The sequence below is a fragment of the Psammomys obesus genome, unplaced genomic scaffold (assembly GCF_907164565.1).
Source record: "Psammomys obesus unplaced genomic scaffold, mPsaObe1.curated_primary_1811, whole genome shotgun sequence".
In the NCBI taxonomy this organism is placed as follows: Eukaryota; Metazoa; Chordata; class Mammalia; order Rodentia; family Muridae; genus Psammomys; species Psammomys obesus.
The window spans coordinates 12376382-12402140 of record NW_026596064.1 but is presented as its reverse complement, the minus strand read 5'-3'; the positions used below and the strand labels follow the sequence as shown (position 1 = coordinate 12402140).

Sequence of the window (25759 nt, the reverse complement as noted above, 5' to 3'; positions counted from 1 at the left end):
TGCTATGATCAAGCGGGCCTGATCACATGCTATGATCAAGCGGGCCTTAAAGAATTAGTTTGATGAGACAGAACCTCTTAAAAATATGATTTTTAACATAGTACAAATTTTGATGTTCTCACATTCTTCTTGGCTAGAAACTATCATTTTAGCCGGGCAGTAGTGGTGCATGCTATTAATCCCAGCACTTGGGAGGCAGAGGCAGGTGGATCTCTGTGAGTTCAAGGTCAGCCTGGTCTACAGAGTGAGATCCAGGACAGCCAAAATTACACACAGAGAAACCCTGTCTTGAAAAACCAAAAAAGGAGGAGGAGGAAGAAGAAAGGAAATTATTATTTCTCTTAGTACTTTGGTACTTTTCTCTCTTTGAAGATTTTTAAAATAATTTTCAAAGATTTATTTATTTATTATTTATACAATGTTCTGCCTGCATGAATGCCTGCATGCCAGAAGAGGGCATCAGATCTCATTATAGATCCCTGTGAGCCACCATGTGGTTTTGGGGAATTGAACTCAGGACCTCTGCAAAAGCAGCCAGTACTCTTAACCTCTGAACCATCTCTCCAGCCCCCAAATATTTATTTTAAGAATGCTTTATTTATTTGTGTGTATTTGTGTGTATGCACAGAGGTAAAAGGGTGTCAGAGCCCTTGAATCTGGCAAAAGGGTGCCAGAGGCATTGTGGGACTTCCAGCTTATTACATGGATGATGGTTACCACAGAAAACACTATTCTTCACTTTTTTTGACTATAAAGAACAAGTTTTTTTTACAGCGTGTGATAGCACATGCTTGTCATTATAGGTGAGAGGATCTAGGAGTTGAGGTCTTTATTAACTACAGAGAGCATAGCAGAGATACGCTCAAAATACATACATGTGTGACACTGTCACAATAAAGGCAATTATTATGTATAATTAATATATTAAAAACATTCAAAAAGAATATTTAAAATTTGCTCCCTAGCAACTTAAAAATATCTATTTTACGTGTATCTGAGGGGCCCTGAGTACAGGTTTGTGCGTTATGTGCATGCAGTACCCAGGGAGACCAGAAAAAGAAGTCAGACTCCCTGACATTAGAATTCCAGTTGTGAGTTGCCATGTGGGTGGTGGGCTGCAAACTCAGGCCTTCTGGAAGAACAGCCAGTGCTTTTAACCCCTGACCCTCCTAGGCCCCATAGCAATTGTTAAATAGACAATACTAATTTATTCACTACAGATGTGATAAACAATGGATTTGTAAGAAAAAAGCCCTTCCTCCTGTTTGGAATTCTGCACCATTCCCTCTGTGCTTTCCCCTATGATCTGTAGCCCCCACCCTATGCCGTCCCTGTGTGCTCCGTGATTTTATCGTAAAGAGGGCCTTCTGTGTGGCAGGCTGGTCCCTACATTGTTATGCAGCTGTGGGTGACCTTGGCCTTCCTTCCCCTCCGGAGTACTGGCTACACAGGTGCGCATCACATGACCGCCTTATGTAGTCGTGGGGACTGAACCCGGGGCTTTGGGCAGCTAGGCAAGCACTCTACCAGCAGCCCCACATGCCCAGGCCGCACTGCATGCTCCTCCTGTGTGCTGAGCCCACTTCATTCAGCATGATGTTCTTGAGTCTCTCATGACATCACAGACGAGTTTCCCTCCACTTTAAGTCTGAATGGTGTTGCGGACAGTTTTGGGCAGCTCCCATAACTTGGTTATTGTGACTTGCGCTGAACAAATATGCGAGTACAGACATTTGACAAACTGATTTCAAACCTCAGAAGTAGGATTACTGTATCCTGTATTACTGTATCCTATTCTATATGATTTATTGAGAAAAAAAGCTTTCCTCAATGGAAGCATTTATTCATATTCCCACAACAGTGTATATTCTCTCTCTCTCAATCAATACATCTCACGTTCTATCTTTTTGATAAAAGCCACATATGTAAGATACCTTCTTAGAGTTGTTTCAACAAAAAAAAAAAAAGATTTATTTATTATGTACAGTGCATGTGTGCCTGCACTCCAGAAGAGGGCACCAGATCTCATCTTGGATGGTTGTGAGCCACCATGTGGATGCTGGGAATTGAACTCAGGACCTTTGGAAGGGCAGCCAGCGCTCTTAACCTCTGTGCTATCTCTAAAGCCTGAGTTTTAATCATTTCCCAATGCTTAGTAATGTTGAACATTTTATATATGTATTGGCCATTTGCGGTTTTGTTTTTGTTTTTGTTTTTTTAATGTCGCTGGGTACGGTGTTGCATCCCTTTAATCCTAGTACTTAGGAGGCAGAGGCAGGTGGATCTCTGTGAGTTCCAGGCCAGTCTGGTCTATACTGCATGTTCCAAACAGGCATGACTACAAAGAGAGACCTTGTCTCAAAAAACAAACAAACAACAAATTGACACACACACACTAAAAAACAAGTCAGGCATTATTTATTGTTCGTTTTCATTCTCCTTTTAGGAGCCTTGGTCACGCTATGTAACCTGGGCTGAGCTAGCCTCTTCATCCTTTGCTTCAGAGTCTTGAGTGCTAGGATTACAGGCATACACCGTGACATCTGTCTTCCTGTCTGTTTTTTCAGTAGGATTTTTGTTTTCTTGCAGCTACATTCTTCTTAGTAGATATATGGTTTGCAAATATTTCCTCCCAACCCAAAGGCTGTCTTCACATCACTAACTGCATCCCACTAGTGTACAGTTTGTTATCTTCCACTTTGGTATTTTAAAATTTCTTGATGATGGCGTGCATATGTGTGGGGCTGTTTCAATACTCAGAAACATCACAGCAATAGTGGTTTTCTCCAGTAGACTGATGTAAAGCTGCTGTCAAACCAGGTAAGAGTGCATTTATGCATCTATCACTTCAGGACTGTTCGAACACTGACACACTCTCCTCCAAATGGCCATGACTCCTGGGTCATAACGCCACGGTGAGCCCTGGTCATATTTACCTCATATTCTTTGATAAGAATATACAAAATTTAACCAGGTATGGAGGCACACATCTTTAATCCCAACATTTGGAAAGCAGAGGCAGGTGGATCTCTGGAGTATGAAGCTAGCCTGGTCTACAGAGCAAGTTCCAGGACATCCAGGGCTACAAAGAAAAACTGGCTGCCTTTCCAGAGGTCCTGAGTTCAATTTCCAGCAACTATGTGGTGGCTCACAGCCATCTATAACGTGATCTGATGCCTTTTTCTGGCATGCAGGTGTACATGAAGAGCACACACAGACATAAAATACATAAATAAAGGAATCTTAAAAACAAACAAACAAACAAACAAACAGGGGCTGGAGAGATGGCTTAGTGGTTAAGAACACTGGCTGCTCTTCCAGAAGTCCTGAGTTCAATTCCCAGTACCCACATGGTAGCTCACAGCCATCTATAATGAGATCTGGTGCCCTCTTCCAGCATGCAGGTAGAACACTGGATACATAATAAATAAATCTTTAAAAAAATAAACAAAGAAAGAAACAAACACAGCCTGTGCTCTTAAACACTGACCACAGCTCTAGCCTAGCCATGGCTTCTTTTACTTTTCTGTTCAAATACTTTTGTGTGTGGTGTGTCTACACACACTCCTATGTGTGCATACGTATGTGCAAGGCAGAGGTCAGTGTCAGGTATGCCCTTGAACATTCTCACCTTATCTTTAAAATTACACAGACTTATTTATTTATTTATTTATCTATTGTGTGTGTGCGCGTGTGCCTGCAAGCATGCTTACTGAGATTGGAGCTAATACACCGTGTTAGTATAGCTGACCAATCCCCTGACCTCTAGAGATCTGCCCACTCTTCCGCCAAATTCTAGGGTCACAGACAAGCACCAGTTGTTCCTGGCTTTTTTTCCCCTATGGGGTGCTAGGGACCTGAATGATGATCCTCATGTTTGTGTGGCAGGACCTTTTTTATTTTAAAAGATGTGTTATTTATTATGTATTCAGTGTTCTGCCTGCATGTACACCTGCATGCCAGAAGAGGGCACCAGATCTCATTACAGATGGCTGTGAGCCACCATGTGGTTGCTGGGAATTGAACTCAGGACTTCTGGAAGAGCAGCCAGTGCTCTTAACCTCTGAGCCATCTCTCCAGGCCCCGTGGCAGGTACTTTTACACTCCAAGCCAACTTCCTGGCTCTCAAATAACCGAATAAAGTTGGTTTTCCCTAGGCACAAGCACCTTTCATCTCATCCTTCAAAGCTGCGGGCTTGGTGGGGACCACAACATGCTCCTCCAGAATTCTGTTTCCTCCCCTCTGTCTTGGCTTGTTGCTGTCTTACTCTGTCATCACACGTTTTCCATTATGGACTGAAATTTAAGTACACATTCACAAACACTAGTGACCAGAAAAGAAGAGCCGTGATGAGAAACGAGACGTGAAGGTCAGTGATACTCACAGCAACACGTGGCGTCACTAGGAGATACACAGGGTGGCGGACTATCTTGTCGTCTCTCACGTTCCACAGTCTCTCCACTTTTCGAACCACTTTATCACTCCACTGGTACAAGCCGAGACTGTAATTGCAGAATAAGAAGACAGTCGCTTTTGGCCACTTACAACTTTAAATGTAAAAGCGCCTAGGAATATCAACATGACACGAAAATACTTGAGTTTCTTATGTGTCATATCCATGAAATGTTCTTATAAGCATTTTAGTTTCTTTCTTGAGATGGGCTCTCACTGGGTGGCCCTAGCTGGCCTGGTATTCACTGTGTAGAGCAGGCTGGCCTCGGACTCACAGAGCTCCACCTGCCTCTGTCTCCCTGAGTGCTGGGATTACAGGTGTGCGTCCCCACGCCCGGCTTCATGATGGGTTTCTAGCAGTCTTTTGGAGGAAAAGAGGCAGAGGCTTATGGAGACAGAAGGACTTGTTCAAGCTTACACAATAATCCCGAGCTGGGACAAGCATGAATTAACTTTGACTTCCCAGAGATGCAGCACTCGGCCACTGAGCTGTACCCAGCCTTCCCTGGCTTCTTTGGAGAAATTTAAAAAAGAAAAGAAGAAAGATAAGGAACCAAAGCAGAGTGAGACCCACGCACATAAGGAAACTGGAAAAATATACTGCCATTTTAATGAAACAATGATTTAATCGCTATCCACTGAAACTAGTTATCCATTAAGGAAAAGGTTAAATTCTTGTTTTAAGTCATCTACAAAGTTAAATTCTAGCGAATTCTCAGGAAAACGGCACAGTAAAGGTCTCTGGAAATTCTGGTGCAAATTCAATGAGAGTTGATTTTCAACTTTTTCAGAGCCTTGGAAATAAGCAAAGAGCCGCATCAAGCTGAGAAGCATTTATTCTGGGAGTTGGATAGTTTCATGAAGAACTGCCAGCCCTGTGGGTTCTCATACCCTGTCTAAAATTTCAAGGCTGCTGTGAAAACCAATATCCCATGATGGTAGTAGCAAAAGGGGTTTTTAAAAATGCCTGATTGGACTATGCAAGCCCAAGAAAACGCTGCTGAGATTCAAGGACACAAATAAGTGGGAAGCAAAATCATTGAAAAGCTGTGCTCCACAGCAAGTTCTCAGAAGAGGGCCATAGCCGCGATGGTAACATCAGACAAAAGAGATGCGAGGCCAAGTGTGGATAGTGACAAGACTATCCAGCAAGGACAGGAGCGCTAACTGACTTACAGAAGAACCCCAAAACATGTACATCAAAACTGAAGTGCCAGGCGAGGGGTGCAGCTTGGTACAGAGCTGGAGCTGTGTTTGGTCCTCAGCATCGGGTATACTAGCTGTGGGGAAACACCTGTCAGAGGGAAGTCAAGGTCATCCTTAGCTACATGTAAGTTCGAGGTTAGCCTGTCTTACTGGGCTGTATCTCTGGGGAATAACCAGTTCCTTTTATAGCATCTGTTTATCTGCTTCCAATTTGAGAAGTTTTTTTTTTTTTTTTTTTTTTTTTTTTTAAAGAGACACCTTATTTTGGACTGTGATTTAAAAACGGATATAGTTAGCTTGGGCAATGGTGGCGCACGCCTTTAGTCCCAGTACTTGGGAGGCAGAGGCAGGAGGATCTCTGAGTTTGAGGCCGGCCTGGTCTACAGAGTGAGTTCTAGGACAGCCAGGGCTACAGAGAAACGCCGTGTGTGTGTGTGGTGGCGGCGGCGGTGAATGCAGACCACTGTGGGGGGAATGTCATGGCAGCAGGAGCGTGAGGCAATTGGTCACACGCATTCTGGGGAGCCAGACTGACCCGGACTTCCTCAGAGGCCCTGGTGAAAGGACAAAGGGAACTTCAGTTCTGTGCCCTTGTTCGGGAGTGGACTTGGCAAGGCCAGTCCAGGACGAAAGCCAGTGCCTCCTAGAGTGAAGGCTGCCATTTCTGGGGAGACAACTCTCCCCCGGGAAGTGGTTATCAGTCCTTAGGCAGCCGCCTGAGGCAGTCCGTGTTCTTTGTTGCCGCTGGCTCACCTGGCTCTCTGCTCATCTCGGCCCTTCCCCCACAGATGCTGTACTTCTTAGTGAAGTTGTCTGGATCAGCCATCAGCTTACGAAGGACCTCCTGGCCCCAGTCATCACTTTTGTCCTCCACCCAAAACCCTGCTATTCAGTACTCTTATTACTCATGGGTTGGGGTCACTGCATTCATTCATTTGATTTTTATTTACTTATCTTTGGAAGATGGTGTTTAAACACAATGAACAAAGCCAGTAAGAAAATAGTTTTTAGCTCATTAATCAACCAAAATCCTTCAAGGGTAACAGTTTTTCTTAGCCCTCCTCCTCACCTCCCTTTCATTTTTGTCCATTTTTTATTTTTTTAAACCAAACAAACAGAGTCTCGTGTAGTACAGGCTGGCCTTAAGTTTGCAATGTAGCAGAGTTTGGCCTTGAACTCCTTCATCTACTGCCTCGGCCTTACACATTCTGGGATTCCAGGTACAAACCACCAAGCCCAGCTAAAATGGTTTCTCCAAACAGGCTAGAACCTAATCCAGTTTTGCGTGGCTAACAATTGAATTTATTCCTCCAGTATCTCCATTTATGCTGGAAGAGTTCAAAAAACACCAGCTTCCCTTGAGTCCTCACATACATCATTCTCCCACTCCACAGATCATGCTAACCTGGTCATTTCCATTTCCATCAATCTTCTCAAAGACCAGGCTAACAAATAAAAAGCACAGTCCAGGAAAAACATCCACTTAGGCATTAATGTTTTGTTTCTTGGTTGTGCACCCTGCAGCCCCTTTTGGTTCTTTGAGGTGAGGTCTCATGTAGGCCTCTCCTGAACTGACTGTGCAGCTGACGATGGCCTTGAACTTCTGAGCTTCCTGCCTCCAGCACCCAGGTGATGAAATTACAAGTCCCCACCCCTGCTTAGAATTTTGTACTTTATAATTACTCTAAAAATATTACAAACAAACAACTACATACTAACCAGTGTGAACTATTTCACTGGAGACCTACTTATTGGTATGTGCACGTGTGTACGTATGTACTATGTGTTACGTTAGGCTTGTACGGCATGAGCGATCCCTGCTGAGCCATCTTGCCAGTCCCGATGAATTATTAATGCTTACCCCATGTTACTACCCTGAGAAACCTACAGAACAGTCAGCATCCCTGACACTGCCCGACCTGTGGCTTCTGTATGGCAGGCGGCAGACTGTTCCCTAAAGCAAAGCCATTTATCTTTTATGAACACCTCCACATAAACAGGCTATTTGACTTAGTCTGCTTCACGCTATACCTGAGAAATCCATCCACGTTTCTTCAACACAGCAAAGGTATGTGGTGTTTTGTTTTGTTTTTTTGCTGGTGCTGAACCTATGACCTCACATTCGCGTGTTCTACTACTGATCCACACCCCAGCCAATAGTGTGGGTTTTTTTTTTTTTTTAGTATTATGCAGTTTTCAGTTTTATGAACATATATATTATAATTTGTTTATTTAACCTAGTCTTGATAGATTTTGAGATGGTTTATATGATTTGGCTGTTGATGATAAAACTGTCGTTGGACAGAGGTCGTGCATGCCTTTAACCCTAGCACTTGGGAAGCAGAAGCAGGTGGATCTCTGAGTTCAACACCGGCCTGGTCTACAGAGGGAGTTCCAGGACAGCCAGGGTTACACAGAGAAACACTGTCTTGAAAAAACAAAACTAAAACTAAAAATTGTCTTAGTATCTATAGCTCCCTTAGGTGGCAACGAAGACACTGCCATTGACTGCAGCAAATGCTGTGGTTCTCAGGCTAAAGTCCGAGTCCTAAAAGAGAAGAACGAGAATGAAAACGGCAAATACCTATAGTTGAAAGGCGGGAGGCCATCTGCAGACCTTGAAGTCAGGGGGTTTCCATCTTGATCACGGTAGAAGGCAAAGAGCCCAGCAGAGAAACCCTGGAAGAAAGAATTTAAAGCGTCTTACAGGAGGATGCTAAGTCCAAGCAGACATAGTAGCACCTGCCATCAAGGAGGCGCTGTTGATATGTCACAAGAGTGCCCCGCAGCTTCCACTCAATAGCAAGGAAGGGAGCTTTAGCTACAGTTTAAAACTCCGAACAACAACGTTTTAAGAGCATTTCTGGTTTTACTCACACGCATGTATCTGTGAGAATGAGAGTGTATCTATATATGTGGACGCTCTCAGGAGCCGTAAGAGAGTACTCGGTGCCCTGGACCTAGAGTGAGGGGCGGCTGTGATCTGCCCCTCATGGGTCTTAGCAACTAAGTCAGATCTTGTGAAGGAGCAGTTCGTGTTCTCGGCTGGTCAGCTCTCTAGCCCACCAATGTAATTTTTTTTTTTTAATTTGGTTTTCAAGACAGGGTTTCTCTGTGTATCCCTGGCTGTCCTGTGACTCCCTCTGTAGAGGAGGTTGGCCTCAAACTGACAGAGATCCACTCTGCTTTGAGTGCTTGGATTAAAGGCATGTGCCACCTCTGCCTGGTTGATATAAATGTTTTTTTTTTTTTTCTTCATCTTCTTCATTTAGAAATTAATTAATTTTTATTAATTAAAATTTATTAATTTTATATCCCAGCTTTATCCCTCTCCCTCATCTTCTCCCATTTCCACCCTCCCTCCCTCATCTCCTCCCATGCCCACCTCCCCCAGTCCACTGATAGGGGAGGTCCTCCTCTCCTTCCCTCTGACCCTAGTCTATCAGGTTTCATCAGGACTGGCTGCATTGTCTTCCTCTGTGGCCTGATAGGGCTGCTGCCCCCTCTGATGTAAATGTTTTTAATACAAGATTTTCTAAAGTACCTTATATATTTTAAATTTGTTTTCAGGCTAAATACTATGTATGTCAATGCTATGTCTCATGATGCCTCCAGGCACACACTATAGAGCATGAAGACTTGTACTTTTTAATTCACCTGTGTGGTTTTACAGATATTTTGGTATTTTTTTCTTGTTGGAGACCCTATTAGATACCATTTCCAAATGTGGGAAAAAAATTTAAAATATAAAACTAGCACAGTGAATTGCAGGACCAACCCCCTACCACATCAGTGGCCTTTATTTATAAATATCAGATTTGAAGAGAGGAAAACTTAAGAAAAAGTTATTATCTAAGGCACCATAAACATGACAAGGATATTTTTGGGCTACCTTCTTCAGCCAAATTTACAAAGTGCCAAAATTGCAGCCAGGTAACGCTGCTATTGAAATTATCAACAGTACTGAATGGTGTCGGGAGCAGAGGGATCAAGATTACTCTTTCCAGGACCTACAAAAGCTCAAAGTCTGAGCCTCAAATTGGCATCATGTTCACATACCTGTATCCCCACTTCCGTGTCAGGGGTACTCAGCTCCGCATGGAGCTCAGCTGCTAGAGCCGCTGGCCAGCCCTGCACACGATGGCTGCGGCGGCACATGCTTGTAACCAGGGCCTCAAACTTGCAGCAATCCTCCTGCCTTAGCATCTCAAATGCTAGAATTACAGGCCTGAGCCATCATATCTAGCTCCAAGATGCTTCTCTTCACAAGTTTAGTCGCCTTACTTATCCAGTGGGAATGACTGTTTAATTATAAATCATACCAGATAGCAAAACTCAACCTACCCTGATCCTGACCATTAAAAACTCTTCTTGGCAGACACATAATCAGGTTTTACTGAACACAAACCTAAGAATTCACATATCACTTAAAACCTGTATTAAAGTGACTAACTATGCAACAAATCAAAGGCCTGAAGGAAGGGACAGAAGTTAACAGCATTTACCAGGGCGTGAATGATCTCATGTTTCACTGTGGACAGCATCCCAATAAACTCTTGCGGCTGGGTGGAGATCATATTTGGACACAGGTTAGCATATCCTGCTATCGGCCTGTTAAAATAAACATGACACTTTTCACTATATTCCAGTGATACTTAAAGCATTTGCTAACCTATCTTTCCCTATGAAAGACAGCTCAAGGACATTGTTTACTAGCAAATATAATTTTATAGCTAATTCTTGTTTTGTTTTGTTTTTTTTTTCCCTTTCAAGACATTTTGCTTTCCAATGGCCTGAAAAAGCAATATCTGTTTTTCTGGAGGGGGGATGGGGGCTTTCAAGCGTTCAACACCCTGAGTAATCACCACTGTGCAACTGGCTGTCTTTCAAAGCTGTGGCATACAGATAATGTGAAGGAACCCCAACTGTGTCCTCTATCGTCACTCTAACAGTTTACTGTGGAAATACCACAGATCTCATTGTTATAATAAACATTATACTTACAATGAATATTTGTCCTACTTAAATAATAAACTATTATTTCCTGATAGCACCGGACTTAGGTACTTTGAAGAAGTATATCATTAATCAAAACATTAGCAAAGGACAGACATGGTGCCATGTGCCTATAGCCCAGAACTGGGAAGCTGGGCAAAACTGACAATTTGAAACTATCCTGAGCTACATAGCAATAAAACCCCATCTCAAAAAAAAAAAAAAAAAAACCAAACATAACCACAGTAATTTCTAAATTAAGTATGTCACGGCAGGCTTCAGCCCACTAGGAACTTGCTGTCGCTCTCTTGAGTTTGGCCTTTCAACACAGTCTAGTCCGCTGCTGCCACAATACTGAACCCTGGGCCTCACATGCTCTGGGAAACCCTCTACCACTACACAGTATACGTCTGCAACCCCTTTATGTTCCTATGTTTTTTAAAGATTATCTTTTAATACTCACAACTTTATTGCCAGATACTTGGCAGTTTGTTGACTTTTTTATGAGGGGGTGGGGAGGAATCTAGTTGTGAATTTTTATACAAATCAAGAACGAAGTTCTGCAAAACCTCAACTTGACTATATGAAACAAGCTGAAAACCTTTTTAAAAATTCTTTTACTATTTTTGATTGTTTATGTGTCTGCCTGTATGTGGGTATGTGGTGTGAGTATAGATACCCTGGAGACCAAAGAGGGTGCTCAATAACCTAGAACGGAGTTCCAGGCGCTGTGAGAAGCCTAATGTGGGGGCTAGGACCTGAACTCAGGTCCTCTGCCATAGCAGTAAGGGCTCTCAACTAATGAGCCGCCCCTCTAGCCCAAGTTAAAGGCTTTTAAAGGAGCGCTAAGAATAGCCAGGCTTAGAACCAAAACATGCTAGTTGTTACAAAAACAAAAAGAGAAAAAAAAAAAAAAAGACTCTTTAGGTAAAAATAAAGACCCCAGGCTGAACAATGTGGGCAGCTCTAGATAGCTGGGCCCAGGGCAAGCAGCAAGCTGGAGAGCTGGCTGCTGTCAGTCTTTTCGTGGTTTCTTACTGCTGGAAGACCACAGGCATTTCTCCCTCTGATGAAGACGGTAAGAATGCCAAGCCCCACCCTGCTCAGGAATGGTGCTTTTGGCTCTTCACCGTGGTTTAGGGTTCTCTGGGCCTCTGTGTGGGACACTGAAGTCGCCTGATACCAAGGCTCTGACTCTGGGTCTCATCTTGACTGTCCATTGCCGGTCCTTATCATGGTGATCCTCTTTAGCCCTCAGAGCCATCGAAGAACCACGGTCTGTAACACTGTAACTCACTGGCCTGTTGCTACCCAGCACCTTCCTTCACTTCTGCCTGCACAGTGGGTTGGAAACTGGTCGCCACAATCCATGCTCATAGGGTCTCTGTGTGTAAGCCTGTGCTATCACCAGCCTTGTTGGGCCTGGCCCTTGGGAACATTCTCAGATCCCTCATTCTTCCCTTACTCTCAGTGTTCTGATAATAATTGCACAGAGGGGCCCTGCGTCACTGTTCCATCTATAACTGCTAGGGGCTGCTGTGGAGTTCCTGCCTTGAACTGCAGCTCCACAAAGGCTTGTACATTTGCTGCCTCCACACCCTTCCAAACCAAACTCCAGGGTGTCCATGTCTGATACCATGAAGGTTCTTCCTGGCAGTCTGGTGAACAAATATCCCTTCCCTGGCATCATTCCTGTTAATAAAACCATATCTGTTTCTTTTCTTTTTTCTTTTTGTTTTTTTGAGATAGGGTTTCTCTGTGTAGCCTTGGCTGTCCTGGACAGGCTTTGTAGACCAGGCTGACCTCAAAAATCACAGAGATCCACCTACCTCTGCCTCCTGAGTGCAGGGATTAATGGCGTGCGCCACCACCACCTGGCTCCATATCCATTCTTATAATGAACCTTTCTGCTGTTCCCAAAACCTGTGTTGTGATGAACTTTCCCTGCTGATGTGAGGATGCTCAGGGCCACTTCTCCCTGCCCATTCCCATGAACTTCATGACGGTGCTGTAGCTTCTTCTAGAGCATGATGGGAACTGGGTATGATGGGATGGTGAGGTAGACCCCTAGGGTCCTCTCTCCACTTGTACAGCCAACTGGACTCTTATTTTTCTCTTTTTACATTTAAATTACTGTGCTTAAGACATCTACAAAAGGAAAAAAAATGCCCCTAATCTGTAAGCCTCACTTGCTCAAGGACAGATAACCCCCTGGAATGCTTTGAGCAGTTGCTCATGTAAGGTAACAGGCCACGTGTTCTCACTTCTGTAAACAAGGCTGATTGCCTCAACTGCACAGGCTGTGCTAGATCCCATTAGGCAGGAAGAATGTCAGCCTCTATGCTTGCCCCCATGTGATGAAGGTGGGAAGCACTCAGCCCTGTGGATTTCGCCGCTATAAGCCTGAGACTGACACAGTCTGTGGCCATTCTCTGAAAATCCCCGTACGGACCTGGCCACTGTCCATCATTCTGGCCAGTATTTACTAAAGCTTGCTGTAAATGTGGGTCAAAAATTGTGGTTGAGGTCTTAATTCTCGCCTGGTGGGATTAGCACAAGGTCTTAATGAGTTTCCTGGGCTGGCCTTAAACTAAAAGTCCCTCTGCTGCCTAGGTAGCCTTGAACTTGTGTTCCTCCTGCCTTGGCCTCCTGGATAGATGGAATCACAGGCTTGTACCATCAGGCCTTATTTAAAGGGGCTTACAGCAATGGGTCCACAGGACTTTTTTTTTGTAGGATGAATTTCCACCCCCTCCACCTCTCTTTTTCTTTCTTTATTCTGGCTCAACTCAGGGACTCACACATGCTAGACAAACACTCTACCACTAAGCTATGTTCCCAACACTTATTTATTTTTTCCATTTTGATACAGGATCTTGGTTAAGTTGCCTATGCTAAACCAGGCATGGTAGTACATGCCTGTAATTCTAGCACTTGGGAAGCAGAAGCAGGAGGAACACTTTGAGTTCAATTCTTCATGGTGAGCTTCATGGCAACATATTAAGAAGCTTTCAAAAAAAAGTTATACAGGCAACTTTCAACTTGCCTTAACTAGCCTTCCAAGCAGCCAAGACTGCAAACATGCACTTCTCCACCCACAGAGCGTCCCCTACCTGTTTATTTGACTAAAGCCTATGAATGCTCAGGCTGCAGCTAAATTTTTACTTCTTCAAAGGTCTTCCTTCCCAAAACAATTGAATGATACCCCTTGCAATTCTCTCCTTTTGTTCTATGCTACACTTTTAATGTATCACATTTAAAACCAAATGCTTCCTTGTAAGTATATTTAGCTATTATCTGTCTCCTTCTGCAATCTCTACATCCCAGGAGGAAAGTGCACAAGTTTGTTTTGTTCACCTTCTTTGTGGGGTGAGCAGGGGTTCACACACATTATTCTAGACTCAGAATAACTGACTGGGTGTGGCACAGGGGGCTTTGTAAACCTGAGAGTGGGGAGGAGGAGGAGGAGAAGGGACTCAAGGCCACCCTCAGCTATCCAGCGAGTGGGTTGCAGGCCGGGCTGGACTACAGGAGGCCGTATCTCACGTGTGTGAATGGTAGGTGGGGCGGGCAGAATTAAAGACACTGTGATGCCCGTTGTTCCTTATCAACATTCTAGAAGAAGCAAATCTTGCCCCCAGCATGACTAGCTTCGCATTCATTGGTGCAAAGACCATTTATTTATTCTTTTAGCTGTGTGCTCATATTAAATGTCAACCAGACAGTGAAGAAGCCACAGCTAACTAAAGAGCAGAACAAAACTCAAACACGCCTTCCAATCCCAGGGCTCTCATGTGTCTTGCTCCTATGCTGAATTCTCCCACCAGAAGGCGAGCAGATACAGTGCACGCTTTCAGCATGAGGAGACACAGAAATGGGATTAATTAACCTAGATTCAGTCAACCTGGGGTTTGGATTTTTATAGCTTTCCCCTACTCATCCGGGCAAGTCACCTTGATTCTAAGATATAAAGCTCAACATAGCTTTTATATTGTGGCTTAAAAACAGTATGTTTGAGTCAGACATACTAGCACATGCCCTATAACTTCATTATTTGGTAGGTGGAGACGGGGAGGAGGTTTAAGAATTCAAGGTTATTTTACTACACAGTGAATTCAAGGCCAGCCTGGACTACCTAAGTAAGACCTTCCCTCAAAAGCAACAGCAATGAGGTGAGGATGCGTTTGGGTTTCACACTGAGAAGGGATGGATTTATAAGAGTTCATCTCACTGTCTCCGTGACTGGACTTACCACCACCTGGGAGACACACTTCCGGGCATGAGTGTGTTTCCAAAGAGCCTTAACTGAGGAAGGAAAATCCACCCTCAATATGAGTGGCACTAAGCTATGGACTGTGCCTCTCTGCTTCCTGACTGCCAATGCAGTGTAATCAGCTGCCTCCTGCTTTAGAGCTCATCTCTGTCACACTTGCCCTGTGATGATAAAGTGTGCCTGGAAGTTATGAAGGAAAATGAATCCTCTTCCCTTAACTTTTTGAATTTATTTTTATTTATTTTTAGAATTATTTTTTATGTGTGTGAATGTTTTGCCTGCATGTATGTATGTATGTATTTATGTATGTATGTGTACCACATGTGTGCCTGGTGTCTGCAGAGGTCAGAAGTTATCTGATCTCCTAGAACTGAAGGTAAGATGGTTATGAACCTCCATGTGGGTGCTAGGAACTGAACCTGTGTCCTCTGCGAGAGCAACAGCTCTTAACTACTGAGGCATTTCTTTAGTCCCTACATTTTCTAATTAGATGTAGTTGTGCCAGAGTATGGGTCTGTGCATGTGAGTGCAGTACTCCCTGAGGCCAGAAGAGGGCATCAGGTCCCTTGGAAATAAAGGGTCTCAAAAGGAGTTGTGAGTCAGCCTGGTGTGGGTGCTGGGAACTGGGGTCCTTTGGGAAAGCAGTATGTGCTCACAACCACTCAGTCATCTCTCCAGCCCTCTTCACTTATTTCTGTTGGGTTCTCTGTAACAGCAGTGAGAGGAAGGAACTATTACATCACAGTGACTGACTACTTTTACAAGACAGGCTTACTTTTCATACCCTTCAGGAACTGGAAGCATACTTCTGTAATCCTAGCACTCCAAGAAGCTGAGGCAGGAGAATCACTGTAAGTTCAAGGCCAACCTGGGGCTACTTAGCAATACCCATTTCAAACAATAAATGAATAAATAAATATAAGAAAGAAAGAAAAGAAAAACAACTTTCTAAAGTCAACAAGTCTTTGGCAGATATGTAGAACCAATGGTCATGAAATGCATGTGAATTAAACACACTAACTTCTGAACTTTACACTCTAACACTTTAAGTCATGTTAGAGTTACCACTTCCCTTCACTAATGTTCTGGTATGTGACAGGCAATCCTTTGCATATGTAGTCAGTTTTTACTGACTTAACTTGTAAGACGTTAAATTGGTAGGTAATACAAATACTAGAATATTTTTATGTTCTTACAGTTTAAGGTGTTAACAGTAGTAATATTTAATGTCCAAATTGTTTCCTTAAAGAGGAATTAGCAAGACGATAAAATTCTCAATCTTGTGTGTGTGTTTTTAATCAAAAATTATTTCTCTTTAAAAAAGATTTCTTTATATATTATTTATACAGTACTCTGCCTGCATGTGTGTCTGCACTCTGGAAGAGGGCACCAGATCTCATCTTAGATGGTTGTGAGCCACCATGTGGTTGCTGAGAATTGAACTCCGGACCTTTGGAAGAACAGGCAGTGCTCTTAATTAACCTGGGAGCCATCTCTCCAGACCCCTCAAAAATCTCTCTTAACAGTAGATATTTTTTGGGGGGAGGGGGAAGCAAAGAGAGGCTGGAGAGATGGCTCAGCAGCTAAAGAGTAGTGGCTGCTCTTCCAGAAGACCCTCGTTTGAGTGGTGGCTCACAACCACCTGTGACTCCAATTTCAAGGAATCTGATGCCCTTTCCTGACATCCTTGGGCTCTACAAACATGTGGTATACATACTCTGACACACATATGTACATACAAACAATATTTTTTTTTTCTAAGAAAGAGGAAAAAGTAAAGGGAAAATTTTCACTTTCTTTCATGTAATAACATGTCTTAATCCCAGAAGTCACCTAGCAGATGCAAACTTCCTTTCACATAGAGTATTTTGGGGAGCGGCCTCAGAGGTAAGCTTACCTGTCCATTTTTGCCTCCTGCTGACAATAGGCTGCATAAGAAATGATGTTTTCGTGGCTGCATCTCTCCGTGGCCAGAGCACCAACGTAAAGAACAAAGTCTGCATCCTGGACGCCCTCTTGATCGAGCACACCCACTGCTCCACAGGGCCACTTACCCTCTCGGCAGACCCTGCAAGGCTGCACGCACACGTGAGCAGAAAAAGCAGATCAGAGGAGCTAGCTGAGGAGCGTTATCAAGATGGCTGTGAGCCACCACATGACTGCTGGGAACTGAACTCAGGTCCTTTGGAAGAACAGCCAGTGCTCTTAACCTCTGAGCCATCTCTGCAGACTACTTTAAAAAAAAAAAAAAAGACAGGGTTTCTCTGTGTAGCCTTGGCTGTCCTCAAAACTCACAGAGATCTGCCTGCCTCTGCCTTCTGAGCGCTGAGATTAAAGGTGTGCGCTGCCACCGCCCGGTTAGATTGTGTAGTTGGGATTTACACAGGTAACAGCATAGACAGCTCAGGGGAGACTCTTTGTTCTTAGAATATAACATGCAATTCCTTTCCTCTGACCCTGACTGGAGAGGCAAGGAGGTACTCAGAGCTGAGCAGCCACGGCGCAGGCAGCAGCCACCCTATGAGGACGGACAGGAAGCGAGGGTGCATTGGTGTCTCCTGATTGCTTTTGCCCACTGGGGTAAGTCTTGCTATGCAGCCCAGGCTGAAACCAAACCTGAGAGCCTCCTACGTCTACCTTCCAAGTGCTAGGACTACAGACATTCTCACCACCCCTGGCTCACTGCAGAGGGCTTTTGTTTTGTTTTTGCGTATGCACGTCTGTTCTTTTTAGATAAACAAACTAGCTAGACCTACTGACTCCCAACCTTTCTTCTTTCAGTTAAGAGCTGACACATGTCTTCCAGAGACTGATTTCCTTTGCAAGTATTGCCTAACATTCCATTTGTAGCTACACTGTAATTTCATAAACTAAATAGGTCTATTTATAGTTTCATAAAGAACACCCCTGAATACATATATACAACCACTATTATGTCTTTTTCGAAACAGAATTCTGCAATGGTGCCCCAGCTGTTCTTGAATTCATAAGCTCAAGTGATCCTCTGGTTTCAGTAAAATTGGAGGTATATGTCACTGGGCCTGGTAAGCTGCTAGTATTTTTATGGATTAAAGCCAGAACTTGGGTTGAAGCTGACAGTTTGTATTTTAGGAGACATTAAACTGTCCTTTTAAAATGCTAAAAGAAATATTCTGGAGGGGGGAAGAGTCCTCAACTCTACTGCTGCAGCAAACCCAAGCACAAATGCAGATGGACGAAAGAAAGCATCAAACGAGCTTGCAAAGCTATGGGTGAATAAGACCAGCAGCCGAGCTGGGATGGGCTGCTGGGAGAACCTGGAGCTGCAGGGTTGGGGACGTGGCTACCCCGGAGTACTTCCTAGCATGCAGGAGGCCAGGTTTACTCCAGAGCCCAGCAAACAGGCTGACGTGCCTCCGCACTTTGGCCTGGGAACCCTTGCTGGGAAAGATTCTGGATGTCTTGCTTACAGCAGAAAGCCCTGCCGAGCGAGCACGGCCGACATACCTGGAGATGCTCCTCGGGCACCGTGACGGGGCCACACTTGGTGTGCGCCGCACACTCCCCAGTGCAGTATCTGTGAGGGTCGTTTTCTTTCCGTAGGTACTGGTTTGTCGCACATTGTCTTTAGTTTATTCACGCATCGAAAGTTAGAAAGAAAGAAAGAGAATGGTTCCCAGCAGTTACAATACAGCCGTACACAGGCAGCCACTTGTGGTGGCTCAAAATAGATCTTCTCAGTAAGTCTGGTCCCCGGTTGGCGGCTGTTTGGGGAGTTTGGGGGCACTGAGGTTGCACAAACCCTTGCCATTTCAAGTGGGTTCTCTTTTCCAGCGTGGGTCCCAGATGTGAGCTCTCTGCTGCTGCCCCAGCTGCCTGCCGCCAACGACCTCTTCTTCACCACCATGGACCCTAACTCTCTGAACCATAAATCCCAAATAAGCCTTACAAAGCAAACAGCACAACCACATGGAGGCTAAACAAATGGAGGAAATGATCAGTGTCTGGTGTCACGTACCTGCTGAGTAAGATCCTTCCGGCAGGTCTCCGAACCTGAAATGTTTTCTCTAAATAAGAAATAGCTTGTGGGAAAAGTTTGTTCTAAAGAAAACAGAAAAATCTTGTTAGAATTACAGTCATGAAATAGAGCGTGTTTAAAAAAATAATCATGGAAAGAAAAAAGGAAGAAAAAGGAAAAAAAAAAAACTCCCAGGATTCTGGAATGCAGACGCCTGTCTGGGGTCACATGACAGCAAGAGAGTGAATCTAGTGGAGTCTGGAGTAGAGAGGATCAGGCAGAAACTCCCCAGCTCCAGCTCAGGCCTTAGAAAGCATAAATCTTAACTCCTGGAGACTGAGTACATTAACAAAGACGCACATTCCAACCTTACGATTCAAGCCCAAGGCTCACTTAGAGTCCAGTGTTAAGATAGCTCATGATAAGAAAATCTTATGTAGGAGCTCATTAGTCTGTGGGCCTCAGGGAGATAGCTTGACCTCCATGCGAGCCTCCACAGGTAGAGCCCGGATGAGGGCCAACAGGCTGGCTGAGCAGGTGATGGCGTGTACTCCACAACCCTGACGATCCTTGCCCATCCCAGGAACCCACAGTGGAAAGGGAGATCTAACTCTGAAGGTTGTCCCCTGACCTCTACCTGTGCCTCTCTGTGCACACAAGAGAGGGCGAGCGCACACGAGAGAGAGCCTCCAGGCATGCACGGGTGCACACCCCCCCCTCCCTTGCTGAGATGGAGTCTGTATAAAAGACTCTGGGTGGGGCCGATGAGATGGCTCAGTGGGTAGAGGCAGGCCCCAATCAAGCTTGATCCCTGATGACCTTAGAGCAACCTTGGGCGCGCTCTGGAGAGTTAGCCGCTACATAGGCACCGGCACTCACATCACACACACACATAGGAATGACATCGACAATAATGCCCCTGCCGTGTCACACTGGCACGCCAGCTAACCCTTAGGAGAGAGAACATGCCCACCCAGAGCACGGTACCCTCAATAGATCACAAAAGCTGTCCTCTGTCCACTATCCTCAGCATGCACTGTTCCCCCAAAACTTGACAGACCGAGAAAAAAAGAGATGAGAATGCTGATTTAATATCAAATTATAAAATGATCATTTGATGTCAGACACCAACAAAGTTCTGCTAAATATAAAACCACCTTTATTAAAATGAGAAATATGTTTACTACCAAAATATTTCATTCATTCATTCATTCATTCATTCATTCATTCATTCATTCATTCACAAGCCATGTATATGCTCTTCTTTTTCATGGAAGAATTAACACGTAATAACGTACTGTGCAGTGTCCACTTGACGATTATTTATTACTACATACCTTTACAAGATATCTTTTCTCAGGGAGCAACCTGAAAATGAGGAGAACGGAGGGAGGAAATGAGAAAAACATAAGAATTGCCACTCTGAAGACTGGTGACAAAGCTCGGTGGTTGGGCACGTGTCTAGCGGGCACAAGGCCCTGGGTTCAGTCTCTACGACCACACAGGAATAGTATGGCCACCCTGAGTCAGAGCACCCGGCCATCTGTCAGGATTGTATCTGTCAAGGGACCTAAAAAGTCCTATAAAGAGGCTCAAAGCTTGGGGCTGGAGAGATGGCACAGTGCTTAAGAGCACTGGCTGCTCTTCCAGAGGTCCTGAGTTCAATTCCCATCAACCACATGGTGGCTCACAACCATCTATAATGGAATCTGGGTGCCCTCTTCTGCCATGCAGGTGTACATGCAGACAGAATACTATATAATAATAAATAAATAAATCTTAAAAAAAAAAAAAAAAAAAAGCTCAGAGCCTGTCTTCCAAAGTCTTGGCTTACCTCAGCGGGTATGTGACTTTATTCTGGGACCAAGCACGGAACTGCATGATTACCTTTCATTATCTCATCCATTCAGAATGGCTAGGGCGGAGAACAACACGACTGCTCTATGAGCACTTCAGGAACTGCTCAGACTTGGAATGTCCCTGTCGCCTGGACCGCCCTCAGACAACATATAAATCAGACTATATAATCCAGCTATTGAATAACTCTGTAAACCTCCTTATTGTGGTTTATATTTGCAACTCCTCTAAGTTTAAATTTAACACTTACTGACAAGTGCTATGGCCACAGTTGAGTAAGGCCTTGTTCTCTTTAAAGTATTCATGATAAACGGATTTTAATTATATATCACAGCCTTTGCCTTTTCAGAATAAAGGCGATCTCTACTCAGTTCTATGTTCGAGTTGCGCTAGCTGTTTTCTATTCCATCTATGGATATTATGCTAGATAAGCATGAAAATATCTTTAATACTTAGACTGACAATAGAAAAAAGTCAACAGGATGAGGCAGGAAGATAATGAGTGAGTTTGAGGTCACCTTGGACAATACAATGAGGTGATGCTAGTTTGGGCAATTTAGTAAGATGTCTCAAACAAACAAACAAACAAACAAATGGCAAAGGAACAGCAAACTTACTCTTCAATACTCTGATCATAGATAGTCTTGATTCGTAAATGCCCATCAGCATCTCTCTTTACGACATGATTTGTCTTAAGATGAACCTTATTTATGACCTAGAAGAATAAAGTTTGAAAACTCTAAAAGGTTGATATGGCACTTTTATTTAACTAAAATTTAAATATAATAATGTGTGTTCATTTGAGACCTAAGCAAAATTAATGAACCACATTTTCAGTGTAATACTTCCCACAAAGTCCCTAACCTTATATTCCATATTAGCATTACTGAATCCCAAATGTTTCCCAAGAAAATGTTATCACCCGAGAGATAAGTATTTAAACTTGAGTGATGTGAGATCATTATGGTAACAGCAGCTACTGAAAAGGCTTGAATTATTTGTAGTTTGTCATATAGATTCTAGTTTTGTTGCCTCCAAGTCTTTAGAGGGTGACAAAAGGCCAAGCATGGTGGCTCACACCATTAATCCCAGCACTGAGGGGACAGGGGTAGGCAATCTCTAGGAGTTCAAGGCCAGCCTGGCTGCGTGGTGAGTTCTAAGTCACCCAGAACTACATAGTGAGTTCAAGGAAAGCCTGGGCTGCATAGTGAGTCCTGGGCCAGCCTGGGCTGAATGGTGAGTTCTAGGTCAGCCAGACCTACAGTGTGAACAGGGAGACTTTGTCTCAAAAACAAAAAGAAAATGAGACTAAAAGCGTGTGAGAGAGAAAGAGGGAGAAAGGGAGAGAGAGAGAGAGGAGGCAAATGCCATCTACCAGGTTTCTCCTGGGCTAGGGAGTTGCCAAGTACACTAGGCTGTTTGGATAGTGAGCCCCAGCAATCCTTCTGTCTCTGCTTCCCTAAAGACCAAGCTGGGCTCTAAGTCACAGAGATCCACCTGCCTCTGCCTCCCAAGTGCTGGGATTAAAATTATGTGCCACCACTGCCCAGTTTTATTTATTTTTATTTACTTTTTTACCTTTATTTATTTATTTTATTTATTTATTTGGGTTCTAGGACACCAAATTCAGGTCCTCATGCTTGACAGACAAGCACTTTACCAAATGAGCTATTACCCCTGCCCCAATAGAACTTAAGTCACTTTTTTAAAAAGAGAAAAAAAAAAAAAAAAAACTTCTTACAAAAGAGTACCTCTTTTATTTTTCCCTAACTCATTTATATAACTATTTTCCTTTTGAAAAATAAGAATTAGAAAGGCTTTGTTGGAATGACCAACTTCTCCCCCGGCACCCCCATACCAGGGTTTCCCTAGGTGGCCCTGGCTGACTTGGATCTCACTGTATAGACCAGTCTAGGCCCAAACTCACAGAGATTTGCCTGCTTTGAGTGCTGCGACTAAAGGCATGCGCCACCACCACAGCTCATGAAGCACAGAAAAAAAAAAAAAAAAGTTTTAGCTAAATTAATAGTAGTCTGAGCACTAACAATCTTGTAGCAGTGAGTAATCACTTCTATTGCTTTTTCTTATATTTAATAGTTCAGAATGTATAACAAAATGAGATTATGTATTTCATAGAGAAACTCTACTGCATGCCGCTGAGCTGACCAGGCGTGGCGAGCAGAGTCCTCCGGCGTGTACCGGGCACTCTGTTCCCCTGGCCTGCCTTCCGGCTTCCTCCTCACCCTGTCTGGGGGACAGTGTTGTGTTGCTTTTGTTTTGCTCTATTGTTGCTGCTATCTCACAATGCTGGAGGCTAACCCTGGGCTTTGGGTCATGCGCTCTGTCACTGAACTGCGCCCCCATGCTACAGTCACTAATTTAAACAGATAGCCATGTCTTCGTATGCAAGCCACCGTGGCTGGTACTTGGAGGCAAGTGGGAAAGCTACATTGCCTGGAGGTTATGAAGGACAGTTAAGTCCAGTAATTGCTAATAAACTAATCAAAGTCACAGACAGAAGACATGCGAGTCAGACTTCCAGGAACAGAATCAGGATGTGCCATGGGAAAGGTGCTATTCGAGAAAAGAGAAACAGGCAGAGTGAGTCCAGCACAGCCAGGGCTACAACACAGAGAAACCGTCTAAAAAAAAAAAAAAAAAAAAAAACAGAGAGAGACAGACAGACAGATAGACAGACAGACATGGATTTTTCTCTCTCTAACTTACATATACAATAGGCCACATACAGACTGCAGAAGCCGGAACACAAAACCCTCACTGAGGAAAGTGGACATGTGAAATGCTGGCTTCCAGAAATGGAATGGTAACTTCAGATAGAAAACACAGTATCAAATTTGGAGGACATATTTTAAACGGATACTACTTGAAGCCAAATGTGAGGTCCAGCCCTGTAATCCCAGTACTTGGGAGGTAGAGGCGGGCAGAGGGGACAGAGTGAGAGTCCCAGGCCAGCCTGGGCTACATGAGACCCTGATTCGGAAAACCAAACAACTGAAGACTACTATTTGAAGGCACAGCTTGTAAGAATCTGTTCTGGAAATGTAGGGACTGTCCCTCTGATTTAGAAGGCTAGCTCTTCCCACTCTGGTTTTGTACAGGTGGCAGAATGCAGGGCCGTACAGGCTTGACAGGTAGAAGAACTCAGGACTTTCAGCAGCACAAAGTTATGGGAAAAAGTTGCCGAGTGGGGAACCCACAGAGTCCATTAACTAGTGAAAACTTAACAGTCACGGGAGCCAGCAGAAGAATGTGGCCTGTGCTGAGAAAGCAGCAGTGAGCAGAAGTGGGTCTGAACAGAAGCGGCTCTCACGTGCTCACCCAGCAGGCAACAACAGAAAGAACCAAAGAGGGGACTGTGGCTTCAAAGAACACCAACTGAGACGAAAAGCTCACCAGAGAGAGTAAAAGAAGACCTGAGCTGGGAGTGATAACACATATCTCTAACCCCAGCACTCTGCAAACTAAGGCAGGAGGATCTCTAACTCAAGGCCAGCCTGGGCTACACTGCAAGCTCAAGGCCAGTCTGGACTACAATCTTAAAGAAGGAAGTCTGGAGACAACAAGAACATCAGATGGCATTTAGAGATGTTATCCAGTGCATCACAGAAGTCAGCCTGGGCTACACGGTGAATGCAGGCTAGCCTGTGTTACATCTGTCTCAAGAAAATAAAAAACAATCCAGCTGAAACACAGTGTCATGATAAAAGCTAAATTCCTGCATGCAGGTCCTTGGGTGCCTGAGAGATAGGAGCATGGGAATGAGGAGATCACCAGCACCTTCCAACTCATGGTGAGCCTGGGCTATATGAGACCCTGTCTCAAACAAACAAAAAAACCAAAACCAAACAAACCAAACCCCACAAAGCAAAAAGCTATAACACAATCACTTAACATTTGGGCTTACGTAGTTAAACAGCACACATAAAACATTCTTGGAAATTACCACAAAATTAGTAGGATGAAATTTCTGGGCTAGATAAAGCTTTTTGTTTGCTTGCTTTTTTTTTGTTTGTTTGTTTGTTTGTTTGTTTTTGTTTTACAAGGGTTTGTCTGTTTCTCTGCGTAGCCCTGGCTGTCCTGGAACTAGCTCCGGAGACCAGGCTGGCCTCGAACTGGGAGATTCGAGCGCTGGGGCCGAAGGTGTGCACCACCACTGGCCGGCTAGTAAAGCTTTCCTGATTCTGTCCCCGATGACTCACGGAATAGTACAGTGCGAGCGGAGCCGCCTCCGAGCGAAGGGCTCAGTGTAACACAAATGTTATCTCCAGGAATCTTATGACTAAACTACCCTGCAAGGCGGGATGAAAGCTGAGCACATCACGAGCAGAACCCGGTGAAGAGACAGAATCCAGGGCAGATAAGGCGTTCTGAGCAAATGGAAAGAGCATTCATTCTAACTGGGGTGGTTCTGGTAGGCGGACCTGAGGTCGAGAGTTGAACGGAGACCAAAAGAATTCAGACTGGAAACGAACGAGGAACAGACTTTGCAGGGTTTGGGGATGGGGGTGGAATAAAGGCAGCAAAGTGATAGATAACTAGAAAAAAGAAGCTGAACTTTGTCTCCAGCGACCTCTCAGCAGCTCCGGTTCTGCCTCCTCCCAAGCCGTCAGCTAAGCGGCCCCGGCGCGCCGCCTGGGTAAGCGGCGTCAGGATCTAGGAATCCGCGGGGATCCGTGCCAGATCCCCCGAGTCGGAAAGTGGGGAGCGGGGCAGCGGTGGGCTGGAGCGAGCGCGTCGGTTCTTCGGTGCTCGCCCAAGCTGGCGGGGCCGCGGCTCCCCCGCAAGCACCTGCAGCCCGGCGCCCGCCGCCACGCCCTCCGCGGCCCCGGCCGCCCCCCGCCCGGCCCGCTCGTCCTACCTCCGCGTCAGCAGGGACGTGGTGCCGACAGGGAGGCGAGGCGCCCAGGGAGACGGGCGCGGCCGCGGCGCCGGCCGGGAGCCCGCCCAGCACGAGCAG

The 25759-nt window shown here is 44.7% G+C and overlaps 1 protein-coding gene across 1 annotated transcript in view; it reads right to left on the bottom strand.

The window, feature by feature from the left end:
- Window positions 1–25759, bottom strand: part of Lmln (leishmanolysin like peptidase) — a 52062-nt gene that overhangs the window by 25647 nt on the left and 656 nt on the right. The window contains exons 2-10 of the mRNA XM_055625227.1: window positions 25661–25759; window positions 21399–21496; window positions 20262–20292; window positions 18925–19007; window positions 18414–18531; window positions 16825–17003; window positions 10165–10270; window positions 8244–8338; window positions 4386–4503 (exon numbers count right to left, since the gene is read on the bottom strand). Of these exons, the coding sequence (XP_055481202.1) occupies window positions 4386–4503; window positions 8244–8338; window positions 10165–10270; window positions 16825–17003; window positions 18414–18531; window positions 18925–19007; window positions 20262–20292; window positions 21399–21496; window positions 25661–25759 (927 nt within the window). The remainder of the gene's footprint in view (window positions 1–4385; window positions 4504–8243; window positions 8339–10164; window positions 10271–16824; window positions 17004–18413; window positions 18532–18924; window positions 19008–20261; window positions 20293–21398; window positions 21497–25660) is intronic.